Below are 18581 nucleotides of genomic sequence, written 5' to 3'. Positions count from 1 at the left end.
AGGAATTTTTGCCAGGTGATAGCCACAGGATCAAGCTTCCTGGGTAGGATAAAAATTTAAAGCAAATTTTTATATTCACATTTAAATGTTTTAAGTAGGTGAAGTGAAAATTCTTGGCACTCCCAAATGACATCAAAGTTTGAGGGAGGAAAAAAACAGAAGATTCTTGGTAGCAATATATTTAGCACCTTTCTTGGAATGCAATTGTTACTGGAAACTTTGGGGGTGTATCCATATGCGTTAACCACTCTTGTACAGTAAAGTTCGGTCTCTGAACTCATAAAAGTATTACACAATATTCTAACTACCTCAAGAGGCCTGATAATAACCATAAAATCATAGCGTTCCACAATAATCTCAAAGATAAAGGCAATAATTAATTTGCAGCTGGAAAAAATATACTACTGTGTATGTTACTGCAATTAATATTCCTGTGCATGCTACAGTGATGCTTCTCACATAGCAAGTAAGAACAGAGTTAAAAACATAAACATGGCAGGCCCAGGCAAGCAATCAATTCTGCCAAATTTATATATGTGTGCAAAAATTTTACTTACCAATGTTTTTTTCATGGGCTATGTGAAAAATAGGGGAGCGGGGGAAAATTGCAATGAAAAAAAGAAATGCAGGTCAGGATCAGATTGTTTTTTTCTGTTGTCTTTTAGTAATATTAATCTTCCTGGTTTAATCTTCCTACTGCAACCTATATGCTAAAACAATGAACTTTTAATGAAGAATATTTAATGATATTATAATGCTTGTAATCAAGAATCCTTCTTGAAATGGCACAGCACTATCGGATTTGAAAAAGAGGGAACTGTCTAAGTGAAAATCTACAGCCACTCCCCAGTCTGTGTGCTTGCTCTTGAGTGTTTGTAAGCAATTTTATCTCAAGGTAAGAGAACAACAGGACAGTCCATAAAAATCCCTTATACATTCCTTTTGGCAAATATTTTACCACCATCACCTTTATATTTGGAGAAGACATACAGCAATCCAAAACAAGACTGTAGGGCTATTTTTTTAAGCTAGATATGAAGAAAACATATATGACATGAACTAATGAAAATTACATGAGAGCCCTACAGATGTTTAAATTATTTATTCCTGTTCCCTTTTACATATTAATGTAGTTTCTAATACTATGAGCAGAAAATATAGACATCAAAACATACAGTTATTACAATATTTAACAAATACCTGGAGCGTAAACTAGTCTGCATTTTAAACTGAAATACTGAGATTTTTTTCAAAAAGTTAAATACCTAAATTATGGCTCAGACCTACCTACAATTTGCAGCTGACTCAAAATTATTTGTAAAATAACTTAGGATACGATTCACCCAGATTAATTCCTAGTTGAGTATTTGGCTCAAATAGCAACAAGGAGAGGAGCTCGTATCATCTTTAGGATGTAATTTTTAAAACTGAGTCTCAGAACTGTAGCAATTTTGACAGCACAAGGAATATAATTACAGTCCATAAAGAAGTCTTTCTGTCTACCAACTCCACATGTATCTATTAAGCTATAATAAGGTTAAAAGGTACTTGCTGAAGGAAAAAAAAAATACACATAGACAAAATTCCTGTTCAGCTCTCAGAACTTTTAGAATTATTTTCTTTAACCAGCTCTCCTTTGGAGTACCACTGACCATCAGGTTTTTCTAAGTGCAGCCACTGTCTGCCTCAGGACATGAAGGGTGCTCCTTCTTTAAATAATTAAGGCCCAGCTATATATAAAAAGGATGTAAACCATTAGTGAACTAAAAAATATTTCTGGCTGCCACAACCAACAAATATACATGTCTGAATGTTATTAAAGGAAGCTAATGTTAAATCTAGGTGCTCTATTAGAGCCACAAACATACCCAATATAAAGCAATTTAAGTAGAAAGGAAACAGTCTGAATTCTTCCGTCTCTTCTACAACAGAAACCCTACCAACTTCCAGGAAACTTCAGATTTCAGGAAAATCAGACCAACGTTACATGAGCACATTGAACTTTGTGGAAATAAAACATTTAAACTCCTTGTAAGATTCTACACCTATTTCTTTATGCATAGATACACACACACACATATATGGGCTGGTGTGTATACACATCTATTTTAGCCATCTGCATACATCTGACTTCTCAAAAATCTTAAATATTGATCATATATTGTATAATAACTACGAAGTGCTAAGCTACCCACAGCCAACAACAACAAAACTATTCTCAGGAAATATTTTAGTTAAGCTTTTGTAATATTTGCAGAAACAGTTCCATATTATTAATATTTATAACTGAAAATTATTCCACTAGCAGATTTGTAAAATAATACAGGCAGGCTGGTACAAGTCTTCAGAATAAATAAAATTAATGAATATGTTATAGCATCACTTATTTTAGATAAGTATTCAAGTTTTGAGACTATAATACACTTTTTTTAAAGAGGCCGTGCTAGCAAATAGGTTTTAAGAACTTACCGAATATACAAGATATATTTATCATGAAAATTACATGCTTGGAGGAATATACTCCTGATTTAAATGTGGATGAGATGACAAAATATTTGTTTCCAGGAGAGGGAGGGAGAGAATTAGAAAAGCAAATTCAGTCTGTCTGAATATTGAAACAATTCAGTAAACTTCCTACTCTAAATCCTACTCACGATATTCAATATGGAAACAAGTCAATATAGCTTGATAATAAAACCAGCAGTAATGCTGTAACTGGTAGCCCTGGATGCAAAGGAATAAGTTGCTTAAGTGCAGAATGTGAGACAGGTTGTGTCAGTTGACTGTCCACTGGGTTAGCTGCTTTTGGTGGGACTGTGACAATTTAAGCTGGCTGAAGTGCTACCCCAATCTTTTGTTGTTCAAACAATTCAATATGATCCCTGCTTCAGGGAGAAAAGGAGGGCAAGATTTCTAATAAAATTAATACCATCACCTGATTTCACATTTTCTTTATGTTTAAAATAGACAGAATTCTAAAAGTCAATAATAATATCTCATTGTAGATGTAGGACTGAAGTCAATAAGACACGGTAAATTCAGTTATGGGAAACAGCTTTGAATGGTTTTAATTATATTTTCCTAGAAAGGCATATAGAATGTTATTGATATTTGACCTGGATAATTCTGTTTTCTATTACAAAGTACATAATATCAATACAGCACCATTTATGTCTGCATTCAGCAGTCCTTAACCCTTTGTAGGCCTCAAATGAAAGGAGATGCAAGTGACTATATATATATATAATTTTATTTTTAATCTTAGAAAAGCAGATGCCATCAAACCAGTCACCTGTCATAAAGCATTAAATATCAGTTGAAGCAAGGAAGTCTGAAATGCCATCACATTCTAGCATGATGAAGAAAGAGAGCAGACTACTCATTTTGTGTACAATACTTGTATGTTAACTGCATTACGCATAGTTTTATTTTACAGCTGCCTCATTCTTTCTCTCTCCTAAAGCCAACCCATGGACCTGTCCTCCCCTGGAAGTCTCTGCTGTTTTTCACTTTCCAGCGTGCACATTCCAGATGATTTAATCCTTTATTAGATACCCCCGTACTGAAGAAAATCAAACCAATACAAACCAAAACAAAACCCCAAACAAATAAACCAAAACGAGGGGGGAAAAAGAAAAAAAGGGGGGGGGGGGGGGGGGGGAAGGAGAAAGCCATATAGTATGAACAAAGGAATCCAGTTTCTCAGAGCTATAAATTTCAATTCCATCTGGCCTGGGAGGGGGACAATAAAAATATATAGGAAGTGATTAAGAAGCACTTCACAACACCCGCTGCAGCTAGTTACCGCAGGTCCTGTGTGTCCATCCACCGTGTGCATTCATACCACAGCTAAGGAGCTCCAGGAGATGTATAAATGAATATCATTGCCTACAGTGAACGTAAGGGAAAGCAGACCAGCAGTCACTTGCCTAAGGCCAGGCTTTAAATCAGCACTAGAACTGGGAATAAAACTCCCAAATCATTCTGCTTTCCTGGTTTAGGCACCATTCACTAGGTTGCAGCACAAAAAAAAACCCAACACAACAAAACCAACCAAACACACCAAAGGACACAAAAAACCCCAAACAAACAACTGCCTCCCAAAACAACAACAACAACAAAAAAAACCACAAAAAAAAAACCAAGCAACCCCAAAACCAACACCCCAAAACACCCAAACAAACCCAAATGAGCACACAGACAAAATTAACAGTTTAGTGTAAAGGGAAAATTATTTCAAGATAGGAGCATTGTAACAAGGAAAACAGCAGCTGAACAACATGTGTTTGTACCAAATCAGAGCATGTACCTGAAATGGGAGTGCTGATAAACCTCAAAGAAAAGTGGGTAATTTTAGGAAGCCTGGGCATTATCAGCACATCAGTTCAGGAAAAAAAAGTAAGATTTTGACACACTGCAGCCAACAGTAAGCACCTCACTACTTACAGTGTGCATACTGCATCTATCCTGATAGATAGATAGATAGATAGATAGATAGATAGATAGATAGATAGATAGGTAGATAGATGATAGATAGACAGATAGATACAGATGCAGATAGATATACAGATACAGATATATACATCCATATAGACACAAAAGACAGCTCTCCACACTGATTCAGTAAGGTTACAAGTCAAAAGGAGCTTCATAGCACTTGATGTGATGACAGAAATGAGACAAGACAGGAAGGCCCAGATGCACACCCTGGTAAAATACTGGTAGGATACAGAAAGCTACAAGTTTGACAGCAAATACAGGTTAGAAACACACAAGAGTGTGTAATAGCACGGTATAATAGTCCAGAGAAGCTGTTTCAACACCCTGGCATGCTGCTTAGAATGATCTTTAAGATCCATTAAAAAGAGAATATACAGTGAGAGAGAAAAGGAAGCAAATGTCAAAGACAGAAGAAGACAGCCTCCTGCCCAGTTAATGCTCTGCCGGGCTGTCCCCTGCACCGACACGGCACCAAACCGAAACCAAGGGGGCACCCACACACACAGCAACTTTTCTTCCAGTTTTCTTTCTGTTTTAAATACCAAAACACCAAGGGGACACCCACACACAGAGCAATTTTTCTTGCAGTTTTCTTTCTGTTTTAAATACCAAAACAAGCTTTCTTATGCTCCATTACTTAAACGCAACCGTTAACCCTAAGAAGGCAGGGAAGGAATTGTTCACAGGAGTTTTATTCACAGCTCAATATAGGGATTCTTTCACATTTGTCAGGAAGATCTAAAACTAACCAGCCCGATATTATTTGGATGGATGGCACATCTGGGAGTGGTTTGAAGAAGCTATCTACTGAAAATGTAAGCAAAAGGCTCTTAAGGTAGTTTTTTGATGCTTGAGGAGAAAGTCTTTGGAGAGACCAGTATGTATAAGGGCAGGGAGTAAAATCAACAATCTTAAAGGGGAAAAGGAGCTTGCTGCCCTCAAACTACAACAGGATCAGTCTTGGGAAGTATAAGATGCATGGCATTTGGATAAGTGCACCAAATGTAAACAAAACATAGATGAGACCACATGCAGGGTTCAGAGATGACTTGACAACAGCACAGCAGAAGACAGCTCAGGACCTGCGAGACGGGCCATAAAAAGGCACAGTTAAGCCTGGGTGAGCGAGCCAAGAACTACGAATGCATGAGAGCTACCCAAGTGTCCTTTAAAGAATGAAAAAACCTGCTGAAAACCACAAATAATTGGAGATCTGCATGCCACAGCAGGCACATATTGATTGGGCCATCCGAGCAGGCAGGCTGGGGGAGGTTTCCCGGCCACAGTGTCCACGCCCCACCCTCACCTTTGCTGCTGACCCAACTCTGATAGCTCTTTCTCCACAGCTCTTTGCTCTTCTGCCTAAATGCCCAGCTTCTGGCATCATTTTGTCAAAGCAGCTCCCCTTAGTTGCCATGAAGAAAAAACCCTACATTCTCCATGAGGGACATGTTGCCCCCTTCACCATGCCCGTGGCTAGGAGCGGCACCTGGGACACCCTGGGCTGAGAGGCAAGTGGTCTCATTCACAGCCTCAGGAGACAGCAAATTTCTGGGATCTTGGTTTGGCATCCAGACAACATTTTATCATGGTCCAGATCAAGACCAGAGTCCCCCATTTAGATATATATTCTGCAGGCACAACTGCTGTGGAAACAACAATCTAAAATTAATTTACTTTGGTAACAATTTTTAGGAGGAGAACAATAAGATACCATGTGTGACTGTAGCCCATTTTAGCCACCCATGGGAGCAGAGCAGACAACTACATTAACTTTTTTATGTGTTTTGGTTTTTTCTATTGAGCTAAAAGGGGGAATTCATTCTCCAAACAATTCTTACAGGCATGCAGTCCATTCTGAACAAAGATCCACGTAGAGTGAATTACAGAATAGTTTGGGAAGTTCAAGATTTTAAGATTTTGTTGTGTTTCTCTTATTTCATTGCTACTAAATTAAACTACTTTCCCCTTTTTCTGTTTTGCTCATGATGGTAATGGGTGAGTGATCTCTCAGAGTCTTTATCTCCACCCATGAGCCTGTTATAATTTCTCTCCCCTGTCCAGCCGAGAAGGGGAATGATAAAGTGGCTTTGGTGGGCACTTGACGTCCAGCCAGGGTTGACCCACCACAGTCCAGTTTCCTCTTCTCTTCCAAATGCAATAAAAGTTTGTGATCACAATCTGCTGAAACCTTAAAAAACCTTGTGCTTTAGTTAACAAAGATGTCTCCTATGTTAAGTTATGAATACCTAATGTTTCCAAGTTTCCCCCCTGGTGTTAAACTCCCCTCCAGCAGCAAGGGGTGCTGTGCAAGAAAAGTTCAGATCTTTACAGGATTACAGTATTACACCATTCTTCTATGAGTACTACACCATTTTAAACATGAACTACTGTGGAACCTTCAGGGCCTAAGACTAAAGCGCTTATGCAAGATCAAGGCTTTCAAGGTTTGTTTTAAAATCAAATTTTGTGTTTCTTAATAAAAAAAATACATAATTGCCAGACTTTAAGAAGCTTTGTTCCTCTTAACAACAGCTCACTTGCTAGTCCCAATGTCTGGTGGAAATATGAGATGCTTCTACTCTGAGGTATTACTTAACACTAACATAGATTGAATTCTTCTGAATATTCCTCCTTAGAGCAGTTCACAGAGTAGACCTGAAGCCTATAATCTTCACCATGAGATGTATATAATAAAAGTCAGCAGGTGATGAACTGACTTCTACTCCATAGGTGAGGTTCTTGACAGAAATGTAAATAAATTATTAGCAAATTAAATTATTTTTCATGTCACTGTCTAAAGGTGTTACTGCATTCATTTCTTCCCAGATTACAATCCAACTGCTCAACCACAATAAAAACAAAAACAAACAAAAAAAGTATCAAGGAAAGACAGAGTGACAAAAGCACTGCCTTCCCTAGTTCCTAGTAGTTTGTTGGTTTACCCAAAACTTTGATCAAAAAAATATTCTACCAAGGTTCGTGGTCCAAGGTTCTCATGGTCCACAAGAAAACAAGAACTATTCATAAATATTATGAGAAAACACAGAATGGGCAGGACTCAATACACGAAGAATACCCTTTCCTTCTTCTTTCCTCATATTAGAAGAGCTCCTTATTGTTCAGAACAAAATAAAACAAAAAAAAAATTGAATCTTCAACTTGTGGCAGAAAAAGTTATGATTGGCTTTATCTCCAAACATGAATGATCCTTTTAAAGTTCAATTTCAAGACTTTGTGATGAAACTAGACCAATAACTAGGCTTTGAAGATTAACTGGAAGTCTACAAAACAGCTGCATATAAAAAGAAAAATTCAGAAGAAAACTACCCTGAAATTAAGTCCTGGTGTATTTTACAGCATAAATGTACCAACAGGTACAGAGGGAAAAAAAAGTGATATAAAACTATTCTACAGATGAGTCATTTAGGTTTTTTCTTTACTAAATATAATTCCATCATGCAGATTTCCCCAGGAGAAAACACCAAGAACAGTAACAGGTTCAGCTGTTTTTCCACCCCGGGCCAAAGTTTCACCAGCCAGTCTGGGTACACCAGCAAGAGAATCAGTCTTGGCCTGCCAGAAGCACCAATTCTCTTGAACAACTTCTTTTCAGCTACTTAAACACATTCATTTCCCATTGGAAACAAGCTACCAGGTATGTATATACATTCTGAACTCAAGCTACAAAAACAGGATAAACCACTCAAAGCCGAGAACAGCTCTCAACACTTTCTCATAACCTGTAGGCAAAACCAAGCTTTGGACTGGTTGTAGTTCAAACAGCCACATCCTCTTTGGCATTCCTAAAGCACCAGCCACCTTTGTGTGCAGATGCCAAGACTTATTTTATAAACCTGGAATGGTGGGGGAAGATTATTTACTAGCACATTTCCCATATCTTTATTCTAAATCATACCTTGTTTTGAGTGATTGCCTTCTGCCTCTGCATCTGAGGTGATTCATTTTGGTGTTCCAGACATGGCATATGCACTTTCTTCAAGTATTACCACTTTGCATGAAAATAATGATGACTGTAGTGTTAAAAGACAGAACTTTCATTAGCTACCTCCAGTCAAATTAAAAAATCTAAATGAGTCCTAAAATCTATGCCTAAAAAGGCAGTCACTGAAAACCATGGGATAAAATGCTTCCTGTCAGCTTATCCTTTCCTAGATCACTGTCCTGACTGGCTTTCCTATCTGGGACAGGCATCAGAGGGCTAGATGTGGGGAAACCAAAAAAATTACAGGTGATGACAGAGGAAAAAAAAGAGAGGGTTGAGGGTCAAGTGGTTCAAAAAATATACAAACATGGAGCCTCAAACAAGGCATCCTTGACACCATTTCTCAAAGACACATAAGAAATCAGCAGATGCCACCTGGCACCTCTCTGTCTGGAGACAGGACAGCAAAAGGGAGTGGAAAGAGGTCCTATACCACTGCTGGGATTCCCTTAGTCAACCTTCCTTCTCATGGTGCTGTGGTATCCAGCTTGACAGAACCTGGCAGAGGTTAATGGCGAGTTCCTTGTCACAGTGGGTATATTGAGCAAGAGAGACTCAGCATTGCTGTCCTTTCATCATCTCTCAGACCAGTGACTATGTTACAGAAATGCTGAACAAAATTTCAGGTACGTCTCATTTTACAGCTAAGAGTTCATAGATAACTGCAAGACTACTTACTATTGGAGAAGAAATATTACTAATAACATAATGGATCCCACAGGTGGGAAAAAAAACAAACAACCAACAACAAAGTCCATATGCTCTTACAGCTCAAAGGCAAGGCAAAAAACATTGGTAAGTTTGTAATGTAGGCTATGCAAGGATAGGACAGGACTATGATCAAATCTTGAGAAAGCCCCTTTTTCAAAAGCAAAGTGAGAAATTCTTGGTGGGGGTGGTAGTAGATGAGAAACTCAACATGAGTTGCCAGTGTGCTCTCGCAGCCCAGAGGGCCAACTGCACCCTGGGCTGCATCAGAAGAAGTGTGGCCAGCAGGGTGAGGGAGGTGATTCTGCCCCTCTACTCTGCTCTGGTCAGACCCCACTTGGAGTGCTGTGTACAGCTTGGGAGACCTCAGCACAGGAAAGACATGGAGCTGTTGGAGAGGGTCCAGAGAAGAGTCACAAATATTATCAAAGGGTTGAGGCACCTCTGCTATGAAGACAGGCTGAGAGAGTTGGGGCTGTTCAGCCTGGAGAAGAGAAGGCTCTGGGGAGACCTTATAGCAGCCTTCCTGCACTTGAAGGGGGCCTACAGGAAAGCTTTGGAGGGACTTTTCACGAGAGAGGACTAGTGATTTTCACCAGTGATAGGACAAGGGGTAATGGTTTTAAACTGAAAGAGGGTAGATTTAGGTTAGACATCAGGAAAAAATTCTTCACCATGAGGGTAGTAAGGCACTGGAATAGGATGCTTAGAGACGTTGTGGAAGCACCCTCCCTGGAGGAGTTTAAGGCCAGGTTGGATGAGGCTTTCTGCAGCCTGGTCTAGTGTGAGGTGTCCTTGCTCCATAGCAGGGAGGTTGGAACCTGATGATCTTTAACATCCCTTCCAACTTTAACCATTCTATGATTCTATGAAAATATAGTATAAGGAGTAACTCCATTAGCTGTGGTCAGGAATCAGTGGCTCTGTTCTTCACAGTTGCAATGATTTAAGGACAAAGTAGTCACAACTGTATGTTAGAATTTATATCAGATATGTAACAACCTGGAAAAGATAAAAGACCATGATGACAAGCGTGAATGTCACCACTGCAAAAGAAAGATTAACAGCTTTTGTAGAAGGTGGAGACTTCAGGGTCATTTTGATACTGATAATTTTTAACACAAGGAAGAAATTATACCAGAAAACCCAAACATTATATCCAGTTTCAGTGTCATGCAGAAAATAAGGATGTAGGTAACTCACAGCAGTTCCCCATGGTGAGGCAAAGCAGTCAGTTCTTATACTTTATATATACTCTGTGCCAAGAGCATTTTTTTAAACTTGTGATATCACTGGACTTAGAAACTGATAAGAACAATCACGAAATGATATAACTACCACAAACATCCTGACAAAGACAGAATATGCAATCCTAGGAAAAGGTCTGAATAATAATTTTACTTTTAGATCTTTTAAAGAAGATGCAACACAGTGATGTTCTGTTTATTTACAGAAATGCTATGAAACTCCTCTCTGCTATGTATGACCAATGTGCTCTGTGTCTTAGAATTACATCAACTATATTATAAAATCAACTGATCTGTGGAAAGGTTATACATACAGAAATAAAAAACTGAGACGGAAAAAGCTATCCAGAATGGGGAAAAGGTTCAAAATTTGTGGCTCAGACGTGACCGGAATCAAATAAGGAGAAAGGAAGCCATTTAGAGTTGGGCATTCATAGAAGGGATAAGGGATCACAAGTGACTTGCCAGGTGATTTTATACCCTGCTCCTGTATTAGCTTACTCAATAAACCAAAGGACTTCATCTATTCAGAGAGTAACTCTTCATTAATAATATTACAATATAAACACTTATCTTGGTACACGAGATTAAATTAGCAGTCTGAGTAACTCAATGGTGGTAGCTCTATGGAAGGAAAAAGGGCTATGGTAACAACTTGCACAGTCAATAGGAACTGAGCAACAAAAAAACCAAAAAGCATAGAATACAGAGAAAAGGCACAGAATAGGAAGAAAGGACTTTGTTTATCAGTGCAAACCCTGGAGGTGTACATATCTTAGCTGGTGCCACATCAGAAGGCTAATTAATGCCTGGCAGCACAAAATCGCTTAGCTCCTCCATCTCCCCACCAGAAATAGGCATGCTGTGGGACTGTGTGCCCACTCTGATGCTCCGGGATTAACAGCTACTAGATGCCCAGTTCCAGGACTTCTGGCATTCTTCAGCCTCACATGGAAAGTTCATAATTACCCCAGAGGCAGTAATGCAAGACAGTGATTAAGTCTGAAGAGCTCCAGACTTGCCTGGATATGTATATCGCAGACAATGTTGTTGACACGATGATAGTTTCCCAGACTGAATCTAGAAGGTCAGGACACGCACATACTAAATAGTGTCTATCTGTACATAAACCGGAGGGTTTGCAATTTTAACTGGACAGCATATTATTTAGTACAAGAAGCCCTAGTAATGCTGTATCCTGCATAAGTAATTCCTAACTCTTCCTCGATTCAAACTAGGAGGGATCAGCTTGGGATGAAAGCAGTACAGAGAAACAGCCATCCTATGTATTTCCTTAACTTAGAAATCTGAAGTTTTACAGACAAAAGTTACCCAATATTTTAGAGTACTAGACAAAAGAATGTTGAAGTTGAAAAACAAAGCTGAAGAAGTGTACAGTAGTGAACTTCATTTTGGAAGCCCTTTAAGGAGGGCTAGACACTTACAAGTGTATACAATCTAATGTTTAAGACTAACATGAAAAGTTTCTGCACAAAAGCAAAAAAAGCTAGTTATGCCTTTCCTAACTTTTAAAGATTATTACAGAAGACTTGCAGAGAATCTCATGGGATTGCTGTTGCTATCATTATGAAGATTGATTTTCTAAAATAAAAAAAAAAGTCCCAAAGTGATCTCAACACTTACCAAAGAGGTTTCGAATGGGAAGTAGTATATTGCAGGCAGAACAAGAGGAGGAACACTAAGTAAACTGCTTGCCTAAGCAGAATATAATCCCTGTCAACAAAAATACTCGGTGATACAGGAGCAATTTTACCAAGTGCAAGGGCTACCAAGCGTTGAAGGGGAAAGCTGTTAAATTCATGGTTGTGTTGGATGATCTTAAAGGTCTTTTCCAACCTAAATAATTCTATTATTCTAAACCATTCATAGCTGTAAATCACAGTTCCCTTCACAAAACAAAAGGGGGGAAATATTCTAAATGAGTCTGGTATGCCAAGAATTTTGTAAGATGATGCACATACCAATGGCAAAATTAACACTGCAGTGGACAGACAACGCCACTAGGAATGCCTCTCATCAGCATTATCCAGGAAAACACCTTGTCATGCAGCAGGCTAGAGCACGAAACTCAAGTGAACAACAGGTTTTACACTCCAGTACTTCTGGATATTTGTCTGACTGGAAAGTCATCACACTACTGAGATTCACTTTTTCTCTAAATGACATGATGTTTCTTTTTTTACGCTATTGTAGGTTACAAACTGAAAGACAAAATAAAAATGTTAACAGAACACAAACAAGACACATACAACCCTGTAATGTCCCTCTGGAGTCCCTGTGCATCCTTCAGTGGAAACACAGTTGTTTTCACTCCTCCAGATTCTGTTTACATATTATGGCACAATCCTGTAGATAATTAAAAGTAAATTTAGTTGCAAGTAATCCGACAAACAAATAGTGATAAATGAAAATGAGACTCTCAGTAACAGAGTCAATTCTCCATGATTCAGAAGGAAAAGACAGATGCAAGTTTATCATCAATCCCCTTTCCCCAGGACAGGTCTGAATTATTTAGCTAAAATCCATGCACAATTTCTGGGGAAAGTTTGGGACATTAAGAAGGGGATTCACAAAGGCCAGCATGCCGATTGAGAAGCTGCCTCCATTAGCCCAGATGAAACAAGGAGGAGAGGAACCCAAGCCCTAGTTTATCTCTTTCTGGAACTTAAGATATGTTTCATTCAAACTACTGGGAAGGACTTTATTCTAATCAAAACTCAAGATTTGAGCTTTCTCTTGGAGTGATGCTTCCACCAAAGGTTCTGAAACACAGCTGAGGGGGTACTCCTCATATAAACTGCACACGCGCTAACTTGGGGAGTGTCTGAGATGTCACGTCACCGGGTGGTTACCTGCCTTACACTGCGGAGTCATACAAATATTGAACTATTGTAAGCAAAGAGCTGCACCTCACTGCCAGCTGCAGCCACGAGGCCCATGTTGGATCTGGGTGCCTGCAAGAGGAATGAATGCCCCAAGAATCCTGAGTTAACTTCTACACCAAACAGCCAGCAAGCATCTCTAGCTATAACCTCAGGTTGCTTTTAAATGGAGTGTTTTGCTTCTGCTTGTGTCAGATCCACCATGAGCACAGGAACCAAGGGGGTGATGAAAGCATTTTGCAACCCTCAATGTTGCAACCCCACAAGAGCTATTCAAGGGTATGGAGATGAAAATAATGTAATATAGGACGTAGCAGAACTGGATCAAAGAGAAATACATGACTTTTTAATTAAACAGAAGAGGAGTAAGAATAAAGAACATGTCTTGTTGCTTTGAAAAGCTGAGAAAATACAGCCATCGCCTACAATAAATAAAAACATATTTAGAGAAATATTTTCTTCAGAGAGAAGTACTAGAAAGTAGTGGTTCTCCTTTTCATTCCAGCTTTCCTTTCTCAGTAGTTATTTTGCTGAGGATTCATATGCCCTTGCTTAAAGGCAGCACCAGCTGCCTATTGAGGAAGCCTGCCTCCCATAAGAGCCAGGCAGAGACCCCCAGGGCTGGCAAGGGTCTTAGTCAAGCCTTTACCCATGTGGGGTAAAGTCCTTTCACTCAACCATAGAACATGTTTTAGCAGAAAGATCCAAAGACTGCAACAGGCCATTCTTTAAAGAACTCAACATATTATTAACTACAAATGAAAGGTAAGACTTTCAGAAGCATTAGCACAGGACTAAAATTGCCTTATTTAACGCCAAGGGGAGCTTACCCTTGACCTTGGTGGGCAAAGAGTTGGGTGAGCTTGGCTTAACTATGAGTCCTTCTGAAAATTCCAGGCAAGGTGGTGAAACACTAAGATTAAGAAGGCTGCCAGAAGAAGTGGTGCACTTATATCAATTTATTCCCCCTGACCGGATGCATTAATGCTTATTTCCTGCACACACAAACTGTATAGTATAAATCAAATCGGCTCCTTGGAAGAAACACCAAAGCTTCACTTCAGTTCACAGCAGAGGTGTTTCTCAAAACACGTGTACAACTCCTTGCCAATACATCAGCATATGAGGGAACACAAATCTGTTCACAGGCAAAGCAAGTGCGGAAGAAAACTTAAAAAGAAAATCTAACACTGTACTGGAACAATAGTCCAATGATTCAAAGAAGCAACAAAACTGGTTTCCTGTATACACAGACAATTGCCAAATAGATAAAAACAGGCTTTAGAAGTATTGTAAACAAAACTATAAATATTCTGACAAGATAAACTGCAGCTGCATCACTCTGAGATAGAAGTGACACTTGGGTGTTCCAGTTCTCATTCACACAAACCTATATGATAGTAAACAAATCTTGAATAAAAACTTAGTTGCATATAGCAATGCAGGGAGGGCTTCAAGATATAATAACCACACATAATTAACTGATCCTAGAAGAACTCCTGACCTTTGTCACACAAGTGACATTTCCCAGTGAGAACTAAGTCACATCAGTGCTGATATTCCCAGTGAACAGGCAAAAGGAGCGCAGAGTCTGAACTAGTAATAGCTTTTCAGCTGCAGAAACTATTTGTCTTTGAAAGTTGAGATGTGCTGCGATGTCAGGGCAAGGAAGACAGCATAGCACCCATTCCTTCACCAGTGAGAACATTTCACTCATCAGTGGCAAGACCTGCTCTGGTCAACAGGACTCTGACCTCTGACTTCACTGGAGTCAGACTTTAACTGTGACACAGTAGTTAACATTTTTACTGTGTTCGGGTGGCGATGCAGGCTCCACAACAAACACAACCTCAGGTGGGTGTGTTTGCTGCTGGGATGTTGTATTTTTTTTAAAAAAACAGCATTCACAGACTTAATTTATGAAAGTGTCACCGTTTGACAATAGACTTTCCCCATGCAATGGGAATACAAAAATAAAACAAACATTTTCAGACGGAGCTCCAAGGCAATTCTGGAAGTGCTAAAAGAAGAGCTGGCGAGCTCTGAAGGAAAATATTAATGAAGGAAAATTTCATTAAAAGAAGTCTACAGACTTCAGTAGGAAGTTCTTTCAGTTACCCTGGAGCATATATTAGTGTTTATCTACAGGCCACAAGGGTCAATAATTAGAATCAAGAGAATGCCTATGCTGATGACATAATGCAAAAAATAATAACTGCACCTTGCCTTTTCATGTTTACAAGTGGCTTTATTGAGCTGCAGGATCAGGTCCTTACAAGAAAGTTTCCAGTCTGTTCTAGAAAACAATTATTATTGTCTGTATAAAGCTTTTTCAATGTTTGCCTCTCCACATCCTAAGACAAAACCAGCAGTGAGAAGCTAGCAACAATAAAAGATCTCAAGGATCATAGAGGACTGCAAATATGAATGTTTTAGAAAATACAAGACACAGGCATGATTTTATCATACTGTGATGCAAGTTCTGGAGGAAATTGGAAGGAGAATTAAGATACTTTGTCTAATGGAAAACTACAGGTAGTAAACTCTGTAAGCCAAGATGAGAAACAGTACTATAAACTCTGGGAAATTGAGATACTTAAATATTCAAAGCAAAAAGTATTATTCATTTGCATGCCGCAGCACTCCTGATATGATGTACATCTACATCTGTATACTACATAGGTATGTATGAACACAGAATTTCAGAAAGAAAGAAACCCAAGACTAAAGGTGTTTAGAGACAAACCCACCTCATTTATTGGCCAGAAAAGGCTTTGTCTATATTAGCAAGCAGTACAGAGCAATAGGAGAGGACTTACAGACTGATACAGATAACATTGAAGATCTGGTGTTCAGACTACATACAGCTGGAATGTTTCACTTCTAACTGGCTCTAGTCAGCCAGTTAGAAGTTAACCAAGAACACATACTCCTGTTTAGACTGACCTGAAAAGCCCATCTGGTTGTCCTTCAAATCTTTGAATGCTTTCAAACTCTGATGAGCTTTGCGCTTCACAGCCCTATCCCTAAAAGCCCACAGGATTCTTTTATATTGCTCCTGGGTAGCCTGTCCTCACTTCCACCTCCTAGACAATTGCTTTTCAAATCTGACCTCAGCTGGGAGCTGCCCTTTCAGCCAAGCTGGTCTCCAGCCATGCCTACTGCTTTCCTGTAGATACGAATGGACTATTTTTGTGCTTTGAAGAGGTTTTCCTTGATTATCAGTCAGGTCTCCTGGGTGGCTTTTGTTCTTCAGAACTGTCTCCTACAGGGTCCCTACAAGCTCAGGTCCAGGACCTACACTCTGCTACTTGCTTTCCTCTCCTCTTAGTATCTTAGACTTGAGCAGTACATGGTAACTGCAGCCAAGACCGACGTTAACAAACACAAACCTAAACAGTTGTTGCTCCTTTGTGAGTAGTAAGACCAGTAGAGCACCACCCTTAGTCTACTAATGTAGCACATTCATCAAGATATTATCCCATCTCTATTCCAGGAGTCTCCTGGATTGCCATACTGTGTCACATTCCTAGTTAACACCAGGGTTGATAAAGTTTCCTTGAGACCCAGGGTCTGCAGTTGAAGCACTCTTTTAAGCAGGCTTCATAGGATCATAGGAAAACATGGCTTGGAAGAGACCTCAAAAGGTCTCCTGTCCAACTTCCCATTCAAACCAGGGTCACCTCTGAGATCAGACCATGTTGCTCAGTATTCTATCCAGCCAGGTCTTCAAAACCTCCAAGGAAGAGGAGGCTTTCTCAGCCTCTCTGGATCCCCATTTCACTTCTTCATTCTTCTTGTGATGAAAAACCCTCCTTATAGCCAGTCAGAACTTCCCATTTCAACTAACACCCTTCATCTGTCATCTTTCCACCATGCATTGCTGTGTAGAGCCTATCCCTCTTGTCTCAATACCCTCTTTCTAAGTACTGGAAAGCTGCTATCTTCCCTTCTCCAGGCTCTACCTCCTTTTGATTGGGAAGCCCTAAAAAACATGCCACCACAATGCCTCCCTTTCTGAGCTCGCTTCAGATACTAACTCGTAAAATCTTGACCAGCCTGTTGCTGAGGCTACAGCAAAACTCCATGCATTCAAGACACACTTCTTTGAAGACACTGCTATGGCACCCTTGTCTGAGAAGCTGAGTCATGGCCTATGGCACTGCTGTTGCATGAACCCACTGCAAATCCAATGACATTCCAGTGCTGCAACTGTGCAGACTTCCACTTGCTCCCAGTACACATGCTGGTAAAGACACTTTTGTCCTACACTGTTGAGTTGATCCCATCTCTCCCCAGTAGCTCCCATTTATTGAAAAGAGTCCAAAGTGTTACCAGGACACCAGATGCACAGACAGAAGTGAATATACAGGATGCATCCAACCCTACCCAAGGTTTTTCCCTTGAATCGCAGGATGGAGAACACTGCTTGGGCTCCATCCCTTCACATGGGATCCCTGAGCCCCACAGTCATTCTTTATCTGTTGAAGTATTACTAGTGTCCACATAAGAAAGTAGCAAAGTCTGATGATTGATCAGGCCTTGGCAACCTCTGTGATGTCCTGGATCAAGTCCCTGGGGAAGCAGCAAACTTTGGAAGTCATCAGGTCTGCTCAGCAGAAGGATGTCTCCATTCCCTTCACCAGGGAGTCTTCAATCACAATTAACTATTGTGGCCTCTTAGTTTCACTGGCTGTGAGCAACTGATGAAGGACAGCTGGCCCAAACACCTCTCTTGCCAGAACTCACTCTTCCTTTCCTGTTTCCAGGGACTATACCTTTTATTAAATCTATATTATTATTAATCTCACATATGTGTGTTACTGAAGATAACACCAAGTATGGTTATATCTTTCCATTACCTGAAAAAAACTGTTGAGACAGGAAACACTATACTTCTTAACAGTGATGCCTAAGATTTAGGCTTCTCAAAATGAAAAACATGAATGTAAGCAGCATAAACACAGCTGTTTATTAACATGACAAAAAAGAACAAAGTAAATATTCCTTAAACTTTAAAAAATGAAATAAATTCTTATATTCATACATGCATTAAAACCAAAATACAGATATAGACTGCCCTGTAGAACCAAGGAAGTTGATTACTTGTCCATGCCATGATGCATGCTGTTAATATTGAGTGTGTGCGCAAACCTTTAATGCCAGACCTCACAGATCTCGCTGCAGTCAGGAACAAAGCCAAAGCCATAAACGTAA

General features: G+C 39.6%; 1 protein-coding gene across 1 annotated transcript in view; it reads right to left on the bottom strand.

Moving 5' to 3' along the window:
- Positions 1-18581, bottom strand: part of CRADD (CASP2 and RIPK1 domain containing adaptor with death domain) — a 78585-nt gene that overhangs the window by 54624 nt on the left and 5380 nt on the right. The window contains exon 2 of the mRNA XM_010008021.1: positions 16624-16629. Within this exon, the coding sequence (XP_010006323.1) occupies positions 16624-16629 (6 nt within the window). The remainder of the gene's footprint in view (positions 1-16623; positions 16630-18581) is intronic.

Source organism: Chaetura pelagica, unplaced genomic scaffold (assembly GCF_000747805.2).
Source record: "Chaetura pelagica isolate M959 unplaced genomic scaffold, ChaPel_1.0 scaffold50, whole genome shotgun sequence".
Taxonomy (NCBI): Eukaryota; Metazoa; Chordata; class Aves; order Apodiformes; family Apodidae; genus Chaetura; species Chaetura pelagica.
Note: the sequence above shows the minus strand (reverse complement) of the source record. Positions and strands in the feature narration are given on the sequence as shown.